This window comes from Chaetura pelagica, unplaced genomic scaffold, assembly GCF_000747805.2.
Source record: "Chaetura pelagica isolate M959 unplaced genomic scaffold, ChaPel_1.0 scaffold690, whole genome shotgun sequence".
Taxonomy (NCBI): Eukaryota; Metazoa; Chordata; class Aves; order Apodiformes; family Apodidae; genus Chaetura; species Chaetura pelagica.
The window spans coordinates 139,141-155,124 of NW_009951806.1; the positions used below are offsets into that span (position 1 = coordinate 139,141).

Consider the following 15,984-nt stretch of genomic DNA (forward strand, 5'->3'; position numbering starts at 1 on the left):
GCAAGTTGAAAAGACAAGTCATTTTAGCTGCTGGAAATACCCAGTGGTCAAACTTTAAATACCCATTTTACAGTGAAAAACATGGACAGAAGATTCCCTCTCACAAATTGGGTTCTTGAATGGGAAAACACACTCTCTGTCCCATGGAAGAGAAGATCCATTTGGCCCACAGCCTGTTCATCTCCAGGCAGGCTGGAAGACCAGCCCCACCAGGTAAGAACTTCTCCTTTCCATCTGCACAGGTGATCAGTGTGACAAGCCTGGCAGCAATGGCACCACCACCAGTTTGCTCTCCAGTGTTTGCTGACAAAAAAAAAGATGGACTTCAGCTTTTCTGGCCATGCCATGTCTTATTGATCTGCATCAGACCCACCCAGAGCTCTGGGTCTTTCCTGAAACTCAGTTACTCACAGCACTAGGGAGGGTTGGGGCAACCAGTGGTGCTTCTGCTTCAGGTCCTCACATAGAACATCATGGGACTTGAGTGTCACAGTCCTGACCACTTCTGTCCCGAGAGCAGCTGTTATTTTGGGTACAAACACAACGCCCCGCTCACAGAGGTGTGACCAAGGGCCAGGTCCACCATGCTGAACACCACAGGGGCACCCAGCTCCTCAGCTAACTAGGGACTAAGGACCTTGTGAACCCAACTGAGAGATGTCCCATCCCAAGGGTGGGTGAAATTGTCATTTTAGCCACTCCCTCTTTGGGAAGGCGTGGATGGGGCTTTTCTCCTTGGCCAAATCCTCATCCCACTGACTCCAGACAGATAAAAGTCCAGATTTTAAGCACAACATTCAAGTCACCTTGCAGAAGGTGGTTTTCTCTGCCCACCTTCTACTTATCATACATCTTTTAGTTGCTTTGCATGCCTCATACCCCCCAAAAAATGAAGTACTGTTCAACTGTAAGGATTTGAAATAGGGACATTCCCTTTCCCTTCATTAGGATATGGATTTGATTTATTATCATATCATTCATGTTCTTAAGCAGCTGCAATTTTGAGGGAGCTGGGCAATACCAGGCACTCCTGAAGCCTCCTTGACAACCCAAGGGGTTAAAAAATGACAAGCCAGGCTCCTGCAGCCCTGAAGAGCCTCCATAAATGGATGCATGAAGCCTGAGACTCCTCATCAAACTATTATATGTAAATAAAGGATTAACACCAGTATAACCCAGAACCATTTCAGAGCTATCTTTTTTTTTAATCCATGGGCTGTACCTGCAGCTTCCCATGTTCTGTCCTACACAAACCTCTGGGTTTATTTTACCAAGCAGAGGTAGAAACAACTTGACCTCAACAGGCCAGACTGGAAGATAAATGCCAAGAACTTCATCAATGCTTTGGTTTGTTCCAGAGCATCCATGGCCAGAAGTGGAGGAAGACTTGCCCAAGCCTCAACTGGAAGGAACTGTACAAGGGAGGCACGAAACCACCCACTTACCAGCAATAATGAACATGATGCCAGAGGTCAGAGTCATGTTTGCTTTGGCAGAATCCTCCATGCTGCCAATCCGGACACATTTCAGAGCAAAAATGCAGACAAGGAGGCCAAGGATGCCCAGGACAATCCCCACGATCATGAGGGCCCTCACAGCCTGGAACATGGCTGCAAAACACAGCAAGAAGAGCCACAGTCAGCAACTGCAAGGAGGTTCAGCTGAGCCCAGGAGGTTTTTAAAGATTGTTTCTGTCCTAAAAGTCAAAATATGGAATCACAGAATTGTCAGGGTTGGAAGGAACTTGTAGAGATCATCCAGTCCAACCTCCACTAAAGCAGGATTGCCCAGAGCACATTCCCCAGGGCTGCATCCGGGGGGTGGGATTGTCTCCACAGAAGGAGCCTCCCCCCCCCCCCTGGGCAGCCTGTCCCAGGGCTCTGTCACCCTCACCATAAAGAAGTTTCTCCTCATATTTCACTGGCACTTCCCACATTCCAGCCTGTGCCCATTGCCCCTCGTCCTGTCCCTGGGCACTGCTGAGCAGAGTCTGGCTCCATCCTCCTGCACCCACCCTGAGATACCTACAGGCATGAACAAGGTCTCCCCTCAGCCTCCTCCTCTCCAGGCTGAACAGCCCCAGCTCCATCAACCTTTCCTCAAATCAATCATTATTAAAGAGGAAAACCTTGCACCGTGGGCACTGGATCTGCCCTCTGTGGTATCTGGGGCCCTGCTGGAAATGCAGCAGTTTGCCTCAGCTTCCCAAAGAGTCTCACAGTTTAGACACCATTTTTGGTGAAGGTTTGTTGTCACTGGTTGTGAATCAGCTAAAACTAGTCATAGAATCATGGAATGGTTTGGGTTGAAAGGGACCTTCAAGATCATCCAGCTCCAACCCCCCTGCATGGGCAGGGACACCTCCCACCAGCCCAGGCTGCTCCAAGCCCCATCCAACCTGCCCTTCAACACTGCCAGGGATGGGGCAGCCACAGCTTCCCTGGGCAACCTGGGCCAGGCTCTCACCACCCTCACACTCCACAATTCCCTCCTAAATTCATGGAGAGCAATTGGTGCACAGGAAGGTAGGACAACCACGACCTGTTTCATAATCAAAATGACTGAGAAAGCCTTTCCCCCCCCCAAGCAGCAGTGAACACAGCTCCACCCAGTTCTCCCTGGTATTTCCAGCTCCTGTGTGACTCAAACTGGAGTTCTGTATGTTCCTGCTTTACAGTAAAACACACAGCACAGGAGAAGAAGGAAAACCTCCTTAACAAACATCGCACATGCACCAAGGGAGAGCAACAAATCTTCAGCAACCAACTCCCCCTGCTTCTCCTTCCCATGGTGAGTTGTAGGATCAGTCCTGGGTACAACTGTCCACGTTCATTAATACCACAGGCAAATACCCTCAACCCTGAATTTCTTGAGCAGCCTGCCAAGGAGTGGGGATTCCTGGCTTGGAGGCAGCCTGTGATGCTGGTGGGTCATGCCCATGGGAGCTGGAACTGTTTTCAGTCAAGTGAAGGCAGCAAAAACCCTCCTGACTCCTTTTTCTGGAGTAGAGAAGCAGTGGGAAAAGCCAAGGGCAGGTTGGCTGAGAGGCTGAGGGAGTTGGGGTGTTCAGCCTGGAGAAGAGAAGGCTCCAGGGAGACCTTAGAGCACCTTCCAGTGCCTGAAGGGGCTCCAGGAAAGCTGGGGAGGGACTTGGGACAAGGGCAGGGAGGGAGAGGACAAGGGGGAAGGGATGAAAACTGGGAGAGGGGAGATTGAGGTGAGACATGAGGAGGGAATTGTGGAGTGTGAGGGTGGTGAGAGCCTGGCCCAGGTTGCCCAGGGAAGCTGTGGCTGCCCCATCCCTGGCAGTGTTGAAGGGCAGGTTGGATGGGGCTTGGAGCAGCCTGGGCTGGTGGGAGGTGTCCCTGCCCATGCACAGGGTTTGGGTCTGGGTGATCTTGAAGGTCCCTTCCCACCCAAACCAATCTGTGATTCTGCTACCTTTCCAAATGGAGAAGGGAAAAGGCCACGGGTTTGAATTCCAAGGTGATTTGCTAATAAGGTGGCACTTACCACATCTTGCCTGCAATTCACTGCTGGATCCTGACACTTCTCCTCCCTGCCTATGCTCATGTCCCTGGAAATACAGGAAGGGAACAGAGAAGTGCCCGAAAGTATTCCAAGGGCTCTTGTGATTTCCCTGGGATGTTCACAGCCTCTTCTTGCCCTCCCACAAGCTCTCACAGCCCTGGGCTTGGCTTTGCTGCTCCCTGCACGTGACTGCCCATCTCCAGAGAAGATGATGTGGGTTTGTGACTGACTGAGAAGGACAGACAAAGTGTCCCACAGCCCCAGCCTGCCTGTAACCCGTTTTGCTGGGCTGGCCAGGATGGCCATGGTGCCCAAGAGCCCCACACAGCCTGACTAGAGCAAGAGCTGCTGGTGCCGGAGTGCTGGGAGCAGACCCTGCCAGCCTTGCACAGGCTGGGAGAAGGGTTTATAAACCCTCCCAGGAGGGCAAGGGTAGGTGTTGGGGTGCCCATGTAGGCCTCCTTACTTGTGGGGTACCATGAACCCAAGCAAGAACCTTGCCGGCACCAGGATGCCCAAGGAAACCAGTGGTCCCCAGACTGGGAACACACCACCCTCTCCCACCTGGCAATCCCACCAGGGTTGCTGCTCTTATGACTCAATTTGCCCTTATCAGCTGATAACAAGTGCTAACGAGCCTGGGATTTTCAATCTCCCATTCATCAGCCCCCAGGTGCAAGCTCATTAGTGATTATTCATCAGAGAACCAGACGCTGGCGGATACGCCTTATCAGCCCTCAGAGGTTGTTCCCGCAGCACCTGATGCAAAGCAGAGAGCTACAAAGAGAAGAAAATCACAATACTCGTTTGTCTTTACCACCCACTTGAGTTTCTTTGCTTTTCTTTCCAGGTAGGGAGGAGAGGCTGATACTCCAGGGCAGCATGAAGACACTATGTGTCGTGATCAGAAGGGCCTCGTCCCCAAGACAGTCCTACCTACAGAGCTTATGGTTCCCAGGTGCCATCACTGTGGTGGTCTCAACCCTTTGGAAGAAGTCACCCTAAGATAAGACCTCACAGGATCCCAAGAGAGATTATTCCAGTTCGCTTGGGTGCCCATGGAAGGACAGAATGGTCAGGTCAAGCCAAGAAGCTCCTGGGATGCTGGAGCACTGAAGTTCAAGTGTGGTGACTCTCCACTGAAAAGCAACAATCTGTTTGGGAAGGTAAGACCTCACAGGCTCCCAAGAGAGATGATCCCAATGGTTTGGTTGCCCAGGGAAGGACAGAATAGACAGGTCAAGCCAAGAAGCTCCTAGGACACTGCACTTCTGCTGGAGCACTGAAGTTGAAGTGTGGTGACTTTCCGTTGAGAAGAAGCAATCTGTTTGGGAAGGGGACAGAGAGGAACACAGCAGGGCACAACAAAAAATACCCCACGAAATCTCCATCAGCAGCCACTCCTCACTCCAGGAGGCTGCTTTCAGGAGGCACTGTCTCCACAAAGGGATAGAAAGGAGAAGAAAGTGGCATGAAGTGGCACAAAGGCCCCTTCCCTCGGCTCACGGGACTGGATGAGAGGGGCTGTTGGGCAAGAGAGCCCTGCAGTCTCAAGTGAATTCTGGCATCCATCAAAAGCCCTCTGAAGAGAGCTGCTTTCCAAAGGTGAATGACCTCTCCTAGAAGGAAGGAGTGGAAGGGCTTGGGCAAACAAAACAGGACAAGAATGTGCAGTGGGAGCACCAGGTAGCAAAGAGCCCCGTGGATGAAGTCAAACACAGAAAGGACCTGCCCTTTTTGCATACACATTTTGCATGAGGTGGGACAACCCTGCTGCCCACCTGCACACACAGACAGGGCCGTCTCCACAGGGAGGGCTGGTGTGCACACAAAGTGACAATGGAAGCAGGTTCACCTCAAGGGAGGTGAGTGATCTGAAACCACATCGCCTCGTTTTTCAGGCCTGAGTGAAACTGGAGGGGTTGTCTTCTCACCCAGTGCTGCTCTGGAGTGTGGGGCAAGTGAAAGAAAGCACTTGGAGTCACTTGCATTTCTGCTACCACTACAAAACACAAGGTTGGAAATTTAACTTTGTGGCTGGTTATGATTAATGAACCATACAGAAAGTTTAGGGGTAGGAAATGGGGTTTTAAGTGAGCCAAATTCAAGCAGGGACATTCCTTCTTTGTGATTTAAGGGAGCCATCAACTGGATGGGCACTTTGAGAGAACAGAATTGGCAGAACCTCTCTAAGACACAAGAGAAAATGCCTGTGACTGCACTTTGCTCTAGGACCTGAAAATTATACGAAAAGGAGAATCTTGATGATGATAAATTGGCATCAAAGTGATGGTTCCTGTTGCCTCATTGCTCTTTGAAAACACAGTCACCTACACATGGCATCATAAGGACAGGTGTGTGTATATATATATATATTTTGACCCAGATGTGAATATACAATTCAGTCATTTTTTGTTTCTTTCAAACAAATAAGCCTGTAAAAGAAGTGTCTCCAAACATCATCTTTATCCAAACATCATCTTCATCCAAAACACCATCTCCATTTCATCCAAATGAATAAGAAGTCACCCTGCAATCCTGAAGCTGGGTACTCAGAATCACAGCATGTCAGGGGTTGGAAGGGACCTCTGAAGATCATCCAGTCCAACCCCCCTGCCAGAGCAGGACCCAAACCAGGGCAGGTCACTCAGAAAGGCATCCAGACAGGGCTGGAAAGTCTCCAGAGAAGGAGACTCCACAGCCTCTCTGGGCAGCCTGTCCCAGGGCTCTGTCACCCTCACAGGAAAGAAGTTCTTCCTCATGTTGAGGTGGAACCTCCTGTGCAGAAGAACATTATTCCATCACCCCCCTCATAACAGTCGTGGGCTTTATCACCAAAAGCCAATACACTGCTCTCCATCAAAGCCCCTCCTGCCCCACAGGGAAGCAAGGTTAGCATCCCTGAGGAGACAGGGCTGGGAGCCCACATCATGCTCTCTTCTACACCCATCCAGAGGTGCAAGAGGCCTTGTACAGCAGTGCCTGCTTGTCCCCATTTGTCATCATGCACCAAGAGGGACACACACTCTCAAGGCCCTGGTTCTTCTAGCTGTCCAGGCAGAGGCACCAGAGGTCCCAGGGAGCCAGGCTGGATGCTCCCCTCCCCTGGGGCCAGCCAGCTCAGGAGCACTGGAACACCCACCCGTGCAGTGAGGTGGGAAAACCAGCTCTTTTTGTAAAGTCAGCAAGCAAACCAGAAAGGACCATCCCTGTGGGATCTCCTGCTGCGACCGCCGCACCTCCCCAGGCCAGGCCAAGTGCCCGAGCACCTCCTTCCCCCCTCACCCTCCCTACACCAGCTGCTCACGGGCAGGCTTCTTCAACACTAGTTTTGTCTCTGGAAAAAAAAAAAAAAACCAAAGACTATTTCAAACGGGTTGTTTGGGTGGTTTTTTTCCAGACACCATCATTCTGACACCACCACAAACTTCTGATTCCCCCACGCTTCAATCCGAAGGGACAAGAACCCCTGTGGATTGACACATCCTCCCCTCTCCCCACAGGAGTGGAGCTGTGCTGGTTGACACCACCAAAAGGGCTCAACCCACGATGCTCACCCAGAAAATCAGCTCCATTTTCTCAGCTCCACTAAACCAAGGTGGTATTTTGGCAAGAAACCCGCACGTATCTTTCTGCTCGGCTGCTGGGAAGTTTTATTCCTCCCCAAGTGCTTCAAGATACCTGCTCCTGCTTTGGATGAAAACACTGCAGAGCTTCTGGGTGAAACCTGGTGCATCTTTTGCCCCTACCTGGCAGCCCAAGAATGGTGAAGTACGGCCGGCACTCAGTGAAGCCAGAGCTCTGCCTCACGCAGCTCCTCCACAGCCCCTGGTACTGGAAGACGGCGGTGACCGGGTTGTCATACAAGTCCTGGGTGCTCCACATGTCCATGGCAGTGGCCACCATGCACCCCGCAACACCCAGCGAGGAAACAATGAACCCCATCACCTGGCAGATGGTGGTGGACATGGTGTCTCCCCCCAGAAAGAGCCGAGGTCAGGCAGCTCTGGTGGAGCCGCCGAGTGAACGGGAGCAGCGACGTCCTCTTGAACGGAGCCACCAGCAAGTGCAGCAGCTCTTATCAGATGCTTTCCATTGAGCACTGTGTTTGCTCACAGTGTTTTTGCAAGATAGTCCAGTTTCACTCTCGCTGGGTAGGTTTGTGCTGGCAGGGCCTGAGATATGAGCCTTTGTCCTTTAGAAGTGCTTGTCCTTCCCCAGCTAAGCAGCCGCGCTCTGCCGAGAGTTGGGCAACCCCCTTGGAACATGCACCATTGCCCACCCAAAAACCCTTGGCTCTCCTTCAGGCTTCTCCTGTGTGCTTGGCACGGTGCAAACATGCAAGAGGGGCTGAGGGGAGGACCACAAGCCCAGGTGAACTCAGCACGAAGCCCAGGTCACCACCTCCCTGGCTCTCTTCTGACCCAAATGTGGAGCAGATCCACCCCCGGGCCAATCTGGGGACATCCCTGGACCCTGCCACCCATGCAAGCACCCACCCAGGAGCCAAAGAGATCAGGATGCCAGTGGTGAGCTCCATGGGAGGATTTTGCAAGGGCATGGAGTGATAAGATGAGGGGGTGAACAGTTTCAATCGGAAAGAGGGGAGATGTGGATTAAATATTAAGAAGAAATTCTTCCCTGTGAGGGTGGTGAGAGCCTGGCCCAGGGTGCCCAGGGAAGCTGTGGCTGCCCCATCCCTGGCAGTGTTGAAGGGCAGGTTGGATGGGGCTTGGAGCAACCTGGGCTGCTGGGAGGTGTCCCTGCCCATGCAGGGGGTTGGATCTGGATGATCTTTGAGGTGCCTTCCAATCCAAACCAACCTGTGACTCTAGGGTTTTAGGATGCAAGACCACAGCTCAACACAAGGAGCACACAGGGATGTGGCTGCTCCATGCAGCTTCTTTGAGCATCCCTGAGGTTGCCTCAGATGGTGACCATGGCAGGACACCAAGCCAAGAGCCCCAGGCTGATCCAGCAAAGCTCCTGCAACCCTGTTGCCCTCCTACCTGCATCCCCATCACCTGCCACGTGGCCCCACTGGAACCAGTGTGGGAAGGAGAGGGAGGGTGCAGGGACCACTTGGAAAGCTCCTTTTTAGAGGGGCTTGTCTATGTTGGCTGGAGGGATGGCCCTGGAAAAAGGGGTGGAAGATAGAAAAATTAGGACATTAATTATCTTTTTGCACGGTGGAGAAGCCCTGGGTCAGGGGACAGACCTAAATTCCTCATGTTCATCCAGATAATGGAGCATGGGGAGTTGCAAGGACCTTCCAGCCCCCTTGCTCATCCATTCCCATCCATATACCCAATTTCCACGGATTTACCCCAGCCCTGGCCTAGAAACAAATTCCTGCTTTATCCAGCCCTGATACCACGGGCACTGCCAGAACCTGGTGGAGAAGCTGTGTGAAAGCCACCAGGAGGAGAGGAGAGGCTGGTTTCTGTGGATGGATGAGTCACCACACGTTAGTTATGGCTTCTGCCTTCTGGAGAAAAACCACCCAGGTCCCCCATTTGGCTTTTGTGGCAGAGCTGGGGGGCAGCAGACAGAGATGCCTTTGCACTGCAGCAACCAGAGCATAATTCATCCCTCTGGTGGCCACAAGTCACAGCCACCAAAGCCCTCCTGGGTCAGGCAGAAGATGACTTGGCTTACAGCAGTTTGATTCCAATTGAGTCATTTCTGCTGACTTAGTAAGTTTTTGTTAGGGGAAGGGCTGGTTCCAACTTCCTGAAAGGTCAGAAGTGCCCAGCAAAAATAGGATCATGAAGAAAAACCACAGAAGTGAACCCACAAAAACCAGAGATGGTAAGAGGGAGAGGACATGTTGACTCATCTACTTCATCCTGGACACTGTCCTGTGAAAAATCAGGGCTGGAGAGGACCCAAAACCTGGGAGGACAAGCACTGGGGAGGACCTAGAAGCTGGGAGGACAGTAAGTGCTACAACAAGTAAAATGGCCAGCTCTCCACCTCATCCTGCACTGCCTCACAGCCAGAATTGGCTCCCAGTCCAGAAAAGCTGGTAGCACCCAAGCCCTGATGCTCCCCAGCCACCCTCCAGGACTCTTCTTCATGTCCCAGGTCTTGCCTTTTTGTCATCTAGTGGGAAGAGAACAAACATATGGCTCTTTTTCCACTCCCAAACATATCCCAGGGAGAGATGTCCCTGTGAAAGAGACAGAACCCCTGTTCCCAAGGGTGCTGTCACCTGGCAGCATCAGTCAGGGCTGCAGAGAAAATGGACCCATGGACTGGTCACAGACACAAAAAAAAAAACCCTGGGGAAGAAAAGGAAAAGAGGAAGGGGAAAATACAAAAGGCAAAGATTTTTTTTTTTCCCCCAACAAAATCTCTACCACTTTTTAAATGACTGGGTTTTGTTTTTTTTCTGCTAAATTAAGACACCTGGGTGGTTGCCTGAAGAGTGGTGGAGGTGGCCCTCCTGTCACCATGGCCACCTGTTTGCTCTGCTGGGAGTGCAGCCACCACCCCTTCCTTCAGCCCTTTCTGCTGGTTTCAGCTCCCTGCAGCTGGAGCAGCTCCCCCAAGCCCACAGAGACCTTCTCTCCCCCTCCACCATTTCACACCCCCTGCTCCCCTCAACACACCTACTGGAAAGAGGGACATCCCTTGGATTGTCCCTAATTGTGCCCTGAGCTGGGGTCTGCCACCCAGGTAGTGCTGCCTCCTTACTCTTTCCTTGGGGATATGGTTTTCTCCTGGTGATGGAGGATGCTGCTTCTCATCATGCCACTTACTCAGGGGCACTGAAACCTCAGAGCAATCAAAAAAGATCATCAACAGCCTCCAGGCAGGCAAGAAAGCCCAGTTGAAGTGGCCTGTCTTTAATCTTCAGGGCCAAACTGAATCATGTCTCCCAGCAAGACTAACCAGCAGAGGGCTGCATGTTCCTCCTGAAACCTCATGCATGGTCACTCCAAAAACTAGGAGCTTGAGCAAGCAACTTCAGGAAGAGGGGTGGTCCTGCAGTCCTCAGCTAAGAGGCAGATGAACACCCAACCATGCTCAGCATTCCAGAGGCTGCTGACTTGGAAGAAATGCTGGCTTTTGGAGGTGTTTCTATCTTCTCGTGTCTAAGCATCATTCCCAAGGGTGCTAACCAGTCATTCCAGCACTGCTTGCCATTTCTCTCGCTCTGATTAGTATCCCAGAATCACAGGCTGGCAGGGGTTGGGAGGGACCTCTAGAGAACATCCAGTCCTACCCTCCCCTAGAGCAGAATCCCCCAGAGCAGATCCCACAGGAACACGTCCAGGTGGGTATCACATTTGTAAAGTCTGGGGATTCAAAGCTCTCACGAATACTTTCCCTGGAGGTTGGTTGAACTTCTGGAGGAAAATCACCAACTTGTTTCCATTCCAACCCACCCCCAGGTCGTTCTTCTCTGCCTTTCTGAAATGGGTCTTCCTTGAAGCTTACTGCTAATGGTTGGTTCTGAGCCACTTCTGACAGGAAAAAAACGTCCCCCCTTACAAAAAAAAAAAACTTCACACCCCATTTTTCCAGCACCCAGCCCAACACCAGATCAGCTGGGAGCTTTAGCTGAGCTGTGGCCTCACAGCACAAGCTGAGAAGAGGTTGTGTGAGAGGACAGCTGTGGAGCACGTCTGAGCATCTTCACCACCACCTGATGCCCATCTCCAGCCACCCCTGGGAGATGTCTACAGCCAGGAGTGGTTGAAGGACAGGGACCTTTGTTGCTCAGCCTCATGGCTTCCACGCCACGAGGTAAGTTTGAGCATTATCTAAGGAAGTGACACGATGGAGAGACACCTGGTGGGAAGGTCAAGCTTCATCACCAAGGGCTGTCATCATCACAGGGCTGTCTCCCACCCTGCATACTGGGGCACCCACAAGCCAAACTGGGCATAGGAAGGGTACTTCATGGCTGCTCCCCTCTGCACCTTTCCTTTCAGCTCATACTTGCTTTATCTACCCAGGCGTTGACTTTGCATTATCACAAAAACCGTTCGCTGGCCCCACTGCAGCTCCTGAATGTTATCACCACCTCTCCCACAAAAATCACCTACACTTCATGTTTGCTTTCAAATTTGCAAACAGAGCTCACACCCTGCCAGTCAATTCCAGCTTGTTCAGGCTGAAAAAAAAAGAAAAAAAGGCAAGCAAAACCCACCCTCCTCTTTCTGTCCCCCCGTTGCTGAGATGACCGCAGCCTCCAGGAGCTTGTGGCCCCACCAAGGACCACAAGGAGTAGAGCTGACTGGCCTTTCTGAAACTCAGTGGGGAAAGGGAGTCATGGAAAGACTCCATCCCAGCTCAGAACCACCCTCATTGGTCTTCAGGTGGTCCAGAGGAGCTTTGGAGGTCCCTGAGGAGAGATGGGGGGCTTGATGCTGCATCCGTCCCTACCTGCTTGTGAGCCCAGCCCAACATCTCCACAGCTTCTGACATTGCCCCTGCCTTGTTCCTCCTATGGCCCCCACCCCAGAGCCTTTAGGATTATTTTTCTTCTCTCTCATCCCTCTGTGGTGTAAAGGCACAAGCCAGGGCCTGATGGATGCATCCAGCTTCCCTACAAGGCTCTGTGCCACCTCACCCCACCCCGAGTCCCACCGGGAATCAGGGTGCTCGAGATGTCTCTAGAGGTCTCACATTATGTCTTCCCTCATCCTCACACTTCTTTAGCTCCTGCTTTGAGTGCAACTCACACTTCCCATGGCAGGTTACATCAAGCCTCCAGCCCACCTGGGGCACCTCAACCTTTCCATGCACAAAACTTATCTCAAAATAGGTGATTTACATTTCAACCTCTGGAGCTGAGACAACTGAGTTAAAGGACGTAGCAAACACAGCTTAGAAGAGACTTTGCCCATGGCCATCACCACTGGAGTACAATACTGTGGCAACCAGCAGCCTCCATCCTTACAAATTTTGGACCTAAACCAGTTCCAGGGAGCAGAGATGCTGCTTCTTTTGGCCAGGGGACCACCCTGTCTCCAAAATGCTCAGAGCAAGGGTTTGACTAGGGTTAGGCCACCCAACGTTGGTTGGTTGTATGAAATAAAACAAAACCTTGCCAGACATGCCAACACCCTGACTTCCCAGCTATGAATTACCCTCCAGGAACATCTACCCCTCTCTGCTACCCTGCACCAGAACTGAAAGTGGTTGTTTCATGCAAAAATCTGGACAGGCATGATTACACCCCCATGGGCCATTTTTACTCTGTCCTCTTTTAGTAGCTGGAGAAGTTGAACAAGGTGCTTTCAGACTTTCAAAGGTTGTTGCTGGAAAAGCCAAAATATTCTCATCTCACCAGCCTTTTGTTCCACAGCAGAGAGGCAGCTCAGCCTTTCTGAAAGAGTCAAAAGTCAACATTTCCTTTCAAAAATGGCTGGACCAACCTATTTGAAGAGGTCTGGAAATAAGAGACCAAGAAAGACAAAAGAAAATTACTGTTGTTGTAGTTTAGCAAACTTGGAAAGTGACTGAAAAATGCTCCTTTTAGCAGCAAGTGCCTTATGACTTCTAGACTAGGTGACACTGGCAGCCTTGCCCAAGCTCAGCTGCTGCTGTTTGTTCATTATTGGTGTGTTCAAATCCAGGCTGTGTCCTCCAGGCAAACCCAGCAAGGTCTGCTGACCCACCAAAAGGAGGGGCAGAAAATAATAAAAGGAAAGGAAAACCAGGACAAACAGTCTTAGCTCCCAAGTGACATATTTCACCAGAGACCAACTGGTTAGAGCTGAGCAGCCAGGCTGAGAGCCATAAACTCCCCTCACTTTCATCTATTATCTTGGTTTTTTCCTCCACCTATTGGAAATTAAAATTCTCAACTCAATGGAAACCAGATGCTGGGCAAGACAACTTTAATCTTTGCTTGGGGAGCAAGGGAGGGAGGGGGGAAAAAACCCCCACCCTCAGAAACCACAACTTCACTGATGTGCTCAGGTCACCTCGCTGCTTTGCTGGAGTCCTATTATTTTTATTCACTCCAGCACTATTGTTCCCAATATAAATTGCCAGTGTCAGGATAATAAATAGGGGTTTATAATGGAAATGCTGACAAACCATTAACTATGGTGGGGCTGGCACGAGAGGTTTAATGGAGATCAAGGTGCAGCAGAGCTAAAATAAAACCAGGGATGATTCGTTTAAATTGTATCTCGGGAAATTAATAATTTTATATTAGCATCATTTCCCCCCCAAACCCACCTTTGGTTGGGACACACTTGACCTTTGCTGATGGGGGGTGGGAAGAAATGCTCGTGGAAGCAGAGGAACTGAGGAGAAGGAGCTAATGTATAAAGCAGAGCAGTAGGGAGGCTTGTTTTCAACCCTGGCTTCTCCAGAGGCTGGAAGTGTCAGACGATATATAACAGGAGGGAAAAGGAGAGAGGGGGAGAGCAAGGGAGTGACTTCAGGAGAGCAATCCCTGTTCATTAAAAAGGAAAAAAAACCCAAAAAAGGACTCCACCTCACCTTGAAGGGCAGTGCTGAGAGCACCTGGCACAGGAACCATCTCCTTGGGACAAAAGCACATAAATATTCAACTACCTACACAGCAGGAGGGAGGGAAGATGCTCCAACAGCACCAAGGATGAGGAGAGCAGCTTTAGGGGCTTGACCCACCCTGATTTTTAAAGCTTGTTCTTTATTCTTTGAGCTTTTTTCAAGTCCTTTTTTGTAGGCAACTGTGATAAACTCAGCAAATCACACACGGTAATTCCTCTCTAACAACCCCAGTTCATTAGAAACCCTAATATGAGGAGGCCACAGAGATGATGGGAGGGCTGGAGCAGTTCTGCTCTGAAGCCAAGCTGGGAGAGTTGGGGTGTTCAGCCTGGAGAAGAGAAGGCTCCAGGGAGACCTTAGAGCAGCTTCCAGTGCCTGAAGGGGCTCCAGGAAAGCTGGGGAGGGGCTTGGGACAAGGGCAGGGAGGGAGAGGACAAGGAGGAAGGGATGAAAACTGGGAGAGGGGAGATTGAGGTGAGACATGAGGAGGGAATTGTGGAGTGTGAGGGTGGTGAGAGCCTGGCCCAGGTTGCCCAGGGAAGCTGTGGCTGCCCCATCCCTGGCAGTGTTGAAGGGCAGGTTGGATGGGGCTTGGAGCAACCTGGGCTGGTGGGAGGTGTCCCTGCCCATGCAGGGGGTTGGATCTGGATGATCCTGAAGGTCCCTTCCAACCCAAACCAGTCTGTGATATGTAGGTTAGGCTGCACATCTCTGCCCATACCAGGGAGGGAGCCGCAGAGAATCAGAGAATGATTTTGGTTGGAGAAGGCCTTTAGGATCATCAAGTCCAACTGTTAAGCCAAGGAGGGACAGATCAACCTCCCATCTGCCAAATGCTGGAAATCTGTCCCCCCAACACTGCCGTGTGTTTCCATTTTAGGAAATTAATACCCACCCAACAGACACCACAGCTCTTTAGCTTTTCACTGTCATGCTGAGCTTAGCAATGGAGGTATTTTGAGAGAACAAAAAAAGGCCTAAATCTCAAGTATTCTGGTTTCTTCAAAGATTAAAGTAGTTCCCAAAGCAGAACACTTGAAAAGCTTAATTGCTTTTTTCTGCAGAATTACATTTTCTGTCATTTTAAGCTTTCAGAGCTGGAGAACTGAGGAAGTTGTGCAGTGCGATGGGAGGGTGTGAGGGAAGGGGTTGCTTTTTACACCTCTGCTTCTTCTTCACAAGGCAACTTTAATCTCCTTAATGGTTTGGGTTGGAAGGGACCTTCAGGATCATCCAGCTGCAACCCCCTGCATGGGCAGGGACACCTCCCACCAGCCCAGGTTGCTCCAAGCCCCATCCAACCTGCCCTTCAACACTGCCAGGGATGGGGCAGCCACAGCTTCCCTGGGCAACCTGGGCCAGGCTCTCACCACCCTCACCTCAATCTCCCCAGTTTTAGGCCATTATTAGCTGCTGGAGGTAAGTCTTACCAGCCTGCCCTGCACTTTGCCACCCTCCTCCTCCCCTGCTTGGCTCCCCTGCCTGTGCCAGCATTGTGCAAGCACAAGCACCATGATCCCTCTTTGGATCCACAGCTGTTTCTAGGGGCTGCACAACTGGATGCCCAGAAAGGATCAGGCTCATCTCCTTCTAGGAAAATTCCATGTCTGCAGAGCCTGTGCAGACAGGCAGGGGTGCTCAAATCCCAAGCTCCAGCAAGAGGAAGGTGCTGGTGGGCACCCCTGGCACAGGGATGCTGCAGCACAGCTCATGCCAGACACCAGCTGGGAAGGAGGATCCAGAGGAGAGTGACATGGAAACACAGCTGAGAGGATCCACTACCCCTCCTACCAGTGCCTGAGACCACACTGGGCTCTACTGGTTTGGTTTGCAGAGAGATGGGCTGCTTGGGCAAGAAGCCAGTTTGGTGCCCTGTGCTTGTTTCTGTGTGTCTCCAAAACACCCATTTTGCAGAAGTTCTGCAGTGATTTCCAGATCCAATTGGTTTCT

The 15,984-nt window shown here is 51.3% G+C and overlaps 1 protein-coding gene across 2 annotated transcripts in view; it reads right to left on the reverse strand.

Moving 5' to 3' along the window:
* Positions 1-15,984, reverse strand: part of CLDN18 (claudin 18) — an 18,807-nt gene that overhangs the window by 1,981 nt on the left and 842 nt on the right. Inside the window, exons 1-2 of one of the 2 annotated variants that reach the window (XM_010007849.1) lie at positions 7,281-7,500; positions 1,446-1,610 (exon numbers count right to left, since the gene is read on the reverse strand). In XM_010007849.1, coding sequence (XP_010006151.1) covers positions 1,446-1,610; positions 7,281-7,500 — 385 coding nt within the window. Of the gene's footprint in view, positions 1-1,445; positions 1,611-7,280; positions 7,501-15,984 lie in introns of those variants that run through there. The other variant, XM_010007855.1, reaches the window with a different exon arrangement.